The sequence below is a fragment of the Myotis davidii genome, unplaced genomic scaffold, assembly GCF_000327345.1.
Source record: "Myotis davidii unplaced genomic scaffold, ASM32734v1 scaffold556, whole genome shotgun sequence".
Taxonomy (NCBI): Eukaryota; Metazoa; Chordata; class Mammalia; order Chiroptera; family Vespertilionidae; genus Myotis; species Myotis davidii.
This window is the reverse complement of record NW_006287671.1, coordinates 1,649,486-1,659,450: the sequence shown is the minus strand read 5'-3', so window position 1 is coordinate 1,659,450 and position 9,965 is coordinate 1,649,486. Positions and strand designations below refer to the sequence as shown.

Genomic DNA, 9,965 nt, shown 5'->3' with positions numbered 1-9,965 from the left:
AAAATCGCATAACAGCCGAGCATACACCCAGCAGCACTGCTGATGCCTGAACGGTATGTGGAATGAAGTGGGCGGGCATCGGGAGGCCACTATGGCACGGGGCAAGCACTATGGGCAGTCTATCTGAAGTGTACCTGGCGTATAAGACGACCCCCCACTTGGAGGCATATTTTTCAGGGCCAAAAAATCGTCTTATACGCCGGCAAATACGGTATTTAAAAAAAAGAAAGAAAGAAAATAGACATTCCTTTAAAGTAAAAGAAATGCCTATCTCAAAAGTTTAGGCAGACCAAGAGTACTGTCCTTAAAAGATTGATATTTTAATTGGGAGTAGAGAGTATTTAAAAGCAAGTATCAAGGTGTAGACTGATTTTTTTTCTCCCAATGACTACTTTTTACTATTTTGTTTGATCTATGTTGGTTGCTTTTAAAAATAAAACTGTATTTGTCCTAATACTTTAATTTTGTTTAATTGCCACTTACTGTAGTACAGAAACTGTTTGCAGAACTTCACTATATTCATCTTATGGTTGTTTGAACACAGTGCTTGCTGATTTCCCTTTAAACTGTTAGCAGGTAGCTTTTGTAAAATAAAGGTCCTGTATCTCCCTTTTCTGATAGAATCTTTTTTCAATCAACATTTATTATAGCTGCTATACAAGTAATAAGTTCCAGTGGAAACTTGACAGGAATTGCCTTATGCAGGTTTAGAAACCATTGCAGGTTTCTATTTTTAGACTAGTTATTGGTAAGCCATTTAGAAACTTTATTTCCATTCAAGTCATTCAATCTATCACAATTTTAATTGGAGAAATGAATTTAACTTTAATTGCATGTGTTACTAATAGTTTCATTTTTCAGAATTTGAGGGAAGTTATCCAAGTTATTTACGACAATTTTTTTATAAAGCAATTCCACAATCACCTTTAGTTTCACAAGTATTCAGTGTGCATGCCATTGAAGAAGTGAAAGTGAAAGTAAAGATAAAATGCGAAGTAGTTGTCCTCAGTAAATAAAATTTTGGCTTAAACTTCTTGATATTAATGTGGGGGGACAATTATGTGAAGACTGAATTTTCACTTCAGATAAGAATGTAGTTGATTTCTGAGATCTTTGGAAACATATTTATTGTCCATCTGTGCTCTGTTGATATTGTTCACTTATGAAAATGAAAGCAAATGTGGATAGTTTTCATTAGAATAACAGGTATACTTACAAGTACACTAGAATATAGTAGATACATGTACATTATATATTATGATATATTAGGTATATTAGAACAGGTATACTCACCTTCAGAGGATACTTTCAGCAGTATACCAAAAGATGATAAAATCAAATTATATGATTGAAGTAGAATTCCTTTTAAGTTTAAAACACACCGATTTCTATGGATTAATGTATGTAGATGAGGTGTTTAATGAGTATTCAGACATTCTATCCATGCCTATCCCTTTCCTTATGCTCTGTGTTCACTTGTCAGTCAGATATTATACGATTTCATTAATTAATATAAAATTCTGCTTTTTAGTCAGTTCTGTTATTTAATATCACCAATAATATTTTTTCCCTAACTTAAGAAGATAAGATGCAGAAGTCCAGACCTAGGAAGCCACGAAGGACTAGAAATGGGGAAAGTGAACTGGACGGGGACTTGGAAGGCCCTGTGATCCACGAGCCTGTGCTTTCAGCAAAGGAGCTCCTGGGTTTACAGCAGGCTGAGGAGCGATTGAAAAGGGACTGCATTGACAGGCTGAAAAGGGTAACAACTTTTATTTGTTAGTTAAAATCCTTGTTTTGTTTAAACTGTGTTAGTAATTGGGGATATGTGCTTTGGTGAATTAGATATCCTTCTTTGGTTATTAGTATTGAAGCACTGAAAGCTACAAGTGATAGTAAGTTTGATTTAATGAATTACTTAAATAAAAATGACTATTAAGATAGTGAGAGAGTGACAGTAACATATTAACAATTTTAAGAGTGGAGGGGAAGTCATCTGCCTAATTTTTGTTGACCTATAGTTTTAAAGATAAATATCTTATAAATCTCTTCAAATTATAGCGACCAAGAAACTACCCTACAGCAAAGTACACCTGCAAACTTTGTGATGTTTTCATTGAATCTATTGCATTTGCCCATAAGCATATCAAAGAGAAGAGGCACAAGAAAAACATTAAGGTAAATTTAAAGTAACCAAAACAAATGTTTACCTGTCAGTTGTTATTTCTTGTCTTTGTGACTTTCCTCTCCTTAATAACTTTGCTACCTATATTATTGAATTTACCCAAAATACTTTATGCTGCTCAGACATGTTTTACTGGGTAGTCTTAGGAATTTCCTTAAGGACACTATGAAGATGAACAAAGTCTTTGATAGGACTTTAGTATATGTCGTTATGCCAGTAATAAAATAATTTGTCGTTGCTGTTTTTAATATTCTCTTTTTAGCACTTTTTTCTTATTCCTGCCTTCCTGCTATTATTACTTTATGTGCATGAAGAAATGTTTGATAACATGAAAACTAACACAGCTAAAGTAAAAGGGAAGGCTAAGAATATACTATAGTGTTGTCTTGGTAAATGGTAGAAGGTTAAAAAAGTGTGTCACTTTTTAATCTCAACATTGGTCTTAAAAGGAGAAGCAGGAGGAAGAGTTGCTCACTACATTACCCCCGCCTACGCCCTCCCAGATAAATGCAATTGGTATTGCCATTGACAAGGTTGTACAGGAGTTTGGGTTACTCAATGAGAACTTGGAACAGAGACTAGAAATTAAACGTATCATGGAAAATGTGTTCCAACACAAGTTACCAGGTATTTTCTAGATTTGTTTTTCTATTTACCTAGCTAAAGGTACTTCAATCATTTTACCTACTAGTAATAATCTTCACCTAATAGAAATTGATTTGCCATATCTTTATTTTTTGCCTGTTTTTGTTTTTCCTGGCTTCCCCTGAGGAAACAAAGACTTTTACATTCATTGTCATTAAACCTGTTTTCATTTGAATTTCATTATGTGCATGTACTTGAAATTAAATGCCCCATATTAGTGGGGCACTATGGGACTCTTGTGTATATATTTGTTTACCTTTCTACCTATTTAAATTAACGTAATATTTTGAGTTAAAATACAGAGAAGTATGTTGGAGTCAGTTTCATGTATCTGTGTCCAAAAAAGGTTCTATTTAACCACACTTAAAGACTTATAATATCTAAAATGAGCTTTGCAAACTAATTTGCAATAGATTTTGTGTACTGTTGAATTCATTCTCCATATTATGTCTGTGGAGCCATGGGAAACTATTTTTTAGGATGTTTCTCAAGTGATTCTAAAACACAGCTAGGGTTGAAATCACTGTTTTAATTATTACCATATTACCCATAGAACCATTTGCTCCACTGTAAGATCATTACATATATAGGTATCATTCATATTCATACATGCTTTCATAAAAATAAAGGGTGAGAATTTGCTCATTTCATTATATAGGGACCTCATTCTTTATGTTGTAGATAGTTCCTGAAATGTCACTTATAATTTTGATGTATTTTGCCAGAGACTTCCATTGTAAAATTGAATGTATTTTTCCATGGGAAACTTTTAAAGCCCAAAGAAATCACTTGACTTAACCTGGGGGAAAAAAATCCACAAAGTTTCCTGATGAGAAAGGATAAAATTTTGGCACAATGGTGGTAAAACATTGACTGGTAAATATAGGCCATATACACACTTTTCTCTGAAAAGTGAATCACATGTTGCCTAGTGTTTTATATCAGTTATATAATTATTTTTCAAAAGTTTTCCTAAAGGGATTATATTATGTTAAATCCTTTTTGTTTATCGTATGAGTATTCCTATTAAAAATCTTTATGCCAAATGTCATTTTTATGATTATTGGTCTATAGAAACAAAATTTTTTATAGTAAATTACACCTTATGTGGCCTTTCTAAAAGGTGAAGTGTTTGCATTATCTCTTTAGTATACTATCAGGTTTATAAATATAAAACAAAGTTAGCCATTTCTTTTCATTTTCACATTTAAACATTTTAAAAATGATAGCAAGTGGTATTTTTTGTACAAAATGTGAAATAATAATTTAGGAATTTTTAAAATATGTTTTACAACTGAAAAGAGTAGCCCTGATGCTAAATCACTGTCAATGCAGTCTTCCCTATTAAATGAAATAAAATAAAATAAAGAGCAAAAGGTCACCCTTGCTATCCTTTGTTTATGCCAGACTTGAATAGTGCTTTGCTTTTGTGTATAGTTTTAATTGATGGTCCTATTTCTGAAATAACAGTGTTTTGTTATAACTTTCAAGAAATTTTACCTTTATTTATGGCTTTTATTTATTTACTTTCTTTTTAGATTGTTCTCTAAGATTATATGGGTCATCCTGTAGCCAATTGGGTTTCAAAAATTCGGATGTAAACATTGACATTCAATTTCCAGCCATTGTAAGTACAAAATGAAATGTTGGAATTTTCATAGAGTGATATGGAAATTCTATTTTTCAAATATGAATATAGTTTAGAGATTTGCAGGTTCTTTTAAGTGTATGATGGCAGCTTTTTTTTCCTAAAATTTCTATTTCTATTTTCTTTTGCCTGTCTTCAGCTTGAGGGCATTATTTCAAATACTCTACAGTTTTTCATACTTACTTTACTCTTTTAGATCTTTCATACCTCAAATACTGGTATTCTTACCATGTGAATCTTATGGGACTATTTAGGTTCAGTTAACTTGAAATGATTAAATTACCTTGGGAAAGTCAACTTTCCAGTGCAGGAAAGAATTTTAGATGTTAAACAGTGTAGATATATAACTTTTATGACCTGAAAGCTTAATTTGCTTCTGGGTTTCCTCTCTTATACACCTACTTTATTAAAATAATTATGCTTTTTTTTTTTTCCTCCTATCCCCAGCCACTCAAAAATAATTATGCTTTTGAAGAACCACACATGACCTAACTTTCTGGTTTAAACATGACTCAAAAAAACTTTTGATGAGTCAGAATTTTAAAACTGGGAGGCACTTTAGTAGATTATCCATTTATCCACTAGTGGTTATACCGTGGCCCAGTGGGTAGATGGTTCGTGCCCATTTAATTTACCTGGGTTGCTAGTTCAAATACAAATTCCTGGGTTCTACCCACAGATGTTCTATTTCACAACCTCATTCTTTGCCATCCTGGGTACTATTGCGCCATGGTCAGCTGACCAATAGATTTTACTATTCTTTTAACCTTAAATTATGATTAGTAATTTACCAGCACAGCAGTTTTGATTCATTCCTTCATTTAGCAAATATTCACTGAGTCTCAGAGAGTGAGAGAGGTAATATTGTTCACAGTATGTCAGCTTCTAGCCACAGCTTTTGAGATTTGCTGAGAGGCTAAGTAACTCAGGAATTAGATAATTTGGAGTTAACTGTGTAGTAGGTCTCCTTTGCCCATATTCATCCTTGTTTGGTGCTCATTTCTCTGTCCCTGACCAATATAATGATTAATTTCTTTACTCTGGTGGTAATGTACTTTCTAATTTGGATAATTTCAGATGACTGTATATCATCTCAGTGAAGCAAAAGTACTTGCAGATAATTTGATGTATTCATTGATCTATTTTCTAGATGTCTCAGCCAGATGTTCTCCTACTTGTTCAGGAATGTTTAAAGAACAGTGGTAAGGCCAGATTCTTTCTACATTTTACTTTTAAATGTTTCTTTTGTCTATAATTTGAATATATCATTTCTGAAACTTTGAAAATCGGAAGTCATTATTTAGCTTGATAATAATGTCACAATTTGTAAAGATTAAATGAACCTTAGACCAAGTCTAAAAAGACACAAAATATGTAAAATTTACTCTTGAGGGTAAAACTGAAGGGTAATCTGCTTTATACAGTGGTTTAAATTAATACTTTCTAATGGCACATAGTCGTGACCCAACCCTGATTAATGAATCAACAGTTGTTCCCAAATAGACTTGTCAGTTGTCCAGCTTGGGATTTAATGGCTTTTTATTATTTCCAAAGGTCTCATCCAACTGTCTTCTCTATTGAATTAGTTTTTCCCATCCTTCTTGTTGAATTAAACCTGTAAACATATTTTTTTACTTAATATATTTTTTTACATCAAATATTTTAGAAACTTTTGCAGCAATTTTGTTTGAATAGCCTACACATATTTCTAATTATGTTATTCATATAACATTTAAACAGTCTAATTCAATAATGTAGTCATTTTCAGTCAAACATAGTTTTACAAAATAAGGGTTTCAAATTAACATGATTACTTAGTTCTTAAATATAATACTTGTTACTTTTCAATTCATCTTGGAGCTTTACTTAATAATGGTTTTGGAAAAGGCAGAGCAGATAAGTCACAGCTGGAACTTGTAGTTTATCTAGTTCTCTATTTAAACAAAAGTATAATTAACTTACTTAATATTTTTATCTTCTTTCCTCAGATTCTTTTATTGATGTTGATGCAGATTTTCATGCTAGGGTGCCAATGGTGGTGTGCAAAGAAAAGAAAAGGTCTGTTTCTTTAAGCTGTTTATATATTAAATATCAACTTGACAAAAGCACGTGTATTTCACTAAACCTTTTTTTTTCTATACTTCACTAAATCTTATGTCTAATTTCTAGATTGATAGAGTCCTTATGTGGTTAATTTCATAGGCGTACTACTAGCTTTCTCCTTATACTTTTGGCAATAGATGCAAAAGAAAACTTTTATTTTGAAAAGAATAAAATTTTTTAAAAGGAAAAAATAGAAGAAGGAAGCATTTTGACCCATTTCAACATGGTAAAAGACAACTTAATCAATTACTTGCTCTGATCACCTTTTGCCATCTTTTTAGCAGCATTTTTAGCACTGCTAAATAGCAATTAGATGACTTCACCCATGTATTTCTCTCTTCATCTGGAAGTACTATCAGTACTATAAGTGGGTGGTTTACAGGCTGTAATGATTGTTTACTAGGCAGATTTCTACAACTCTTGGGAGAACACTCTTGTATACTTACAAATAGGAATTCATGCTCTCATTTGAAATATTTTATAGTATTCCCTTATTTTCTTTTTTTTAAATATATATTTTATTGATTTTTTACAGAGAGGAAGGGAGAGGGATAGAGAGTTAGAAACATCGATGAGAGAGAAGCATCGATCAGCTGCCTCCTACACACCCCCTACTGGGGATGTGCCTGCAACCAAGGTACATGCCCTTGACTGGAATCGAACCTGGGACCCTTCAGTCCCCAGGTCGACGCTGTATCCAGTGAGCCAAACTGGCTAGGGCAGTATTCCCTTATTTTCATTTCCACACAAAATAGTTTTAATGTATGAAAGTGCATAGTTTTTAGTTCTGAAAATAAAATTCACTCAGAAAACGGCTGCCCTATTTTTTTATTTTTTATTAAAAACAACAACAACACACTTTCTTAAGTGACCCTTAAAGATTTAGTGAGTTTTGGGGTTTTAATACTTTACTTTCATTTTTAAAGAACTTATTATCAATGTAAATTAGTTGTTGGCATGAAAGATACCTGATAACCTATATAACACTTTTTATCTTTTCTTTTTCCTTCCCATCCTCATCTCTGCCCCCTCCAGTGGACTTCTTTGTAAAGTGAGTGCAGGAAATGAACATGCTTGTCTGACAACAAATCACTTAACTGCCCTTGGAAAACTAGAACCAAAGCTGGTTCCTTTGGTGATTGCATTTAGGTACTGGGCAAAGGTAGGTCTAGTTCTTAAGTTTGTGAATACATTCTGTGTATATGCTTTGATTTTTGTATGGTTAGTTTAATCTTAAATGTTTAAAGGCATATTTATAAACACAAAGAGAGTAGGCATCTGAATATTGGAACAGAAATTGTTTTTTAAATATGTTTTATTGATCTCAGAGAGTAAGGGAGAGGAAGAGAGAGAGGTAGAAACATCAATGATGAGAGAGAATCATTGATTGGCTGCCTCCAGCCTGCCTCCTACTGGGGATCAAGCCTACAACCGGGCATGTGCCCTTGAATCGAACCTGTGACCCTCCAGTCCACAGGCCAATGCTCTGTCCACTGAGCCAAACCAGCTAGGGTGGACCAGAAATTTTAATGTGCACAGAAAGGGAAATTTATTGTTTCTGTTTCACTATATAGTAGTATTGTTCAAAAGATTTATAGTGCATATTATAAATCAGACTTGTGAGTCAAATCCCAGAAGACATGGCCCAAGAATTTACATTTTAACTATTTTTATGAGGTTTTATGGGGATTATAAGCCACAGGAAAGCTTGAGGTAAAGCTTCATTTCCAGTAATACTGTTTGAATACCCAGAGACTCCAAAAAATGAAAGCCACTATCTGGTGTTGCTCACATTTTCATAATGTTTTAAATACAGTACCTCAGTTAAAATGCGAGTAGAGCATTTAACATTGCCCCAAAACGTAAGGTCCCATCGTGACTATAAAAATGAGTTGCTCTGCAGGTGCTTTATAGAGAAAATCCAAAGGTTTACTGATTAATATATAGCAGTAACAATGTATATAGTTCCTGTGGCTTGTGGCCAAGCTTAACAGAGAGTACCTCACTCTTAACTGGGTAAGTTGATAATGACAGTATGCCATTCTTTGAAAGCTGCCTCCTGCTTTATCACTAAATAGTCCATCCTTTTTATTTTTATTTTAATCCTCGCCCAATGACACACAGAGAGGAAGGGAAAGGGAGAGAAACATCAATCAGTTGCCTTCTGTATGTGCCCTCACTGGAAATTGAACCAGCAACCTTTCAGTGCACAGAACAACGGTCAACCAGCTGAGCCACTCTGGCCAGGTTAAACCATGCTTTTAAGTTGTTTTTGTTAGTGTTAATGAATCTGCCCACATTCTCTCCCCTGATCACTTATGTGGTCAAAGCATGCATTTTCAAGGCAGTAGGTTAGGATGGTGAGGGCTTGCACTTGGAATCGAACCATCGTTTTGATTTCATTAACAAATGTTTTAACCAAGTGAATGGATTACTGTGGATGTGAAAAAACTGAAACAGCAAATAGTATGTTAGAAACCTTTACAAATAAGTGTAGTTAATAAGATTAAAATGTTGAAATTAGAGCTGTTACTCAAAACCACAATATGTGGTTGCTCCAAAAGTATAAGGAGGCTTTACATTATGTCACTGTGGTGTTTTATTTGAGGAGTAAATTATGTAATACAAGGAAAAGAAGAGACAGGTTTTAGACCAAATTATATAACAGGGTGGTTACAAATGAATGCTTATCCTCTTTTCTCTCATTTGTAGCTTTGCAGTATAGATCGCCCTGAAGAAGGAGGTTTGCCACCCTATGTGTTTGCCCTGATGACAGTTTTCTTTCTTCAGCAGAGGAAAGAACCCCTTCTACCTGTTTATCTAGGATCATGGGTATAAAACTTTTTTGATTATATATTCAATTTTGATTTTTATACAGGACCACACAATACCTGTGCATAATTTCAAAATCTAAAAACCTACTCAGAATTGACATAAATTTATCCTCTTGTGAATATTCATATATTTAAATGCTGAAATGTTAATGTATTTGTTTACAATATGCTGCTCTACCCTCTGCTGGGAGAACTATTCTAAATTGAAGAAAACACTTGTGAAATACATACGATCCTGAGGGTTTTGAACAAGAGAATGTGAACCTGTAATAAATTTATCATTTGGTACACTGTCTCTAGGTACAGTTTTATAATTTGATATAAGAATTGCTATTGATGCAGAATTTAGTAATCACCTCTTTAAATAATACTTTTCTTTAATTAAATCTTTATTGTTCAGATTGTTACAGTTGTTCCTCTTTTTTCCCCCATAGCTCCCCTCCATCCAGTTCCCATCCCACCCTCTGTCCTTACACCCCACCCCCCACTGTCCTCATCCATAGGTGTACGATTTTTGTCCAGTCTCTTCCCGCACTCCCCATACCCCTTT

At 33.6% G+C, this 9,965-nt stretch overlaps 1 protein-coding gene across 6 annotated transcripts in view; it reads left to right on the top strand.

The window, feature by feature from the left end:
* Positions 1-9,965, top strand: part of ZCCHC6 (zinc finger, CCHC domain containing 6) — a 49,170-nt gene that overhangs the window by 6,958 nt on the left and 32,247 nt on the right. For 5 of the 6 annotated variants that reach the window (XM_015561159.1, XM_006759490.2, XM_006759491.2 and 2 more), the window contains 8 exons: positions 1,581-1,762; positions 2,062-2,178; positions 2,635-2,812; positions 4,369-4,457; positions 5,629-5,680; positions 6,467-6,536; positions 7,617-7,743; positions 9,294-9,413. In XM_015561159.1, the coding sequence (XP_015416645.1) occupies positions 1,581-1,762; positions 2,062-2,178; positions 2,635-2,812; positions 4,369-4,457; positions 5,629-5,680; positions 6,467-6,536; positions 7,617-7,743; positions 9,294-9,413 (935 nt within the window). The remainder of the gene's footprint in view (positions 1-1,580; positions 1,763-2,061; positions 2,179-2,634; positions 2,813-4,368; positions 4,458-5,628; positions 5,681-6,466; positions 6,537-7,616; positions 7,744-9,293; positions 9,414-9,965) is intronic. The other variant, XM_006759492.2, reaches the window with a different exon arrangement.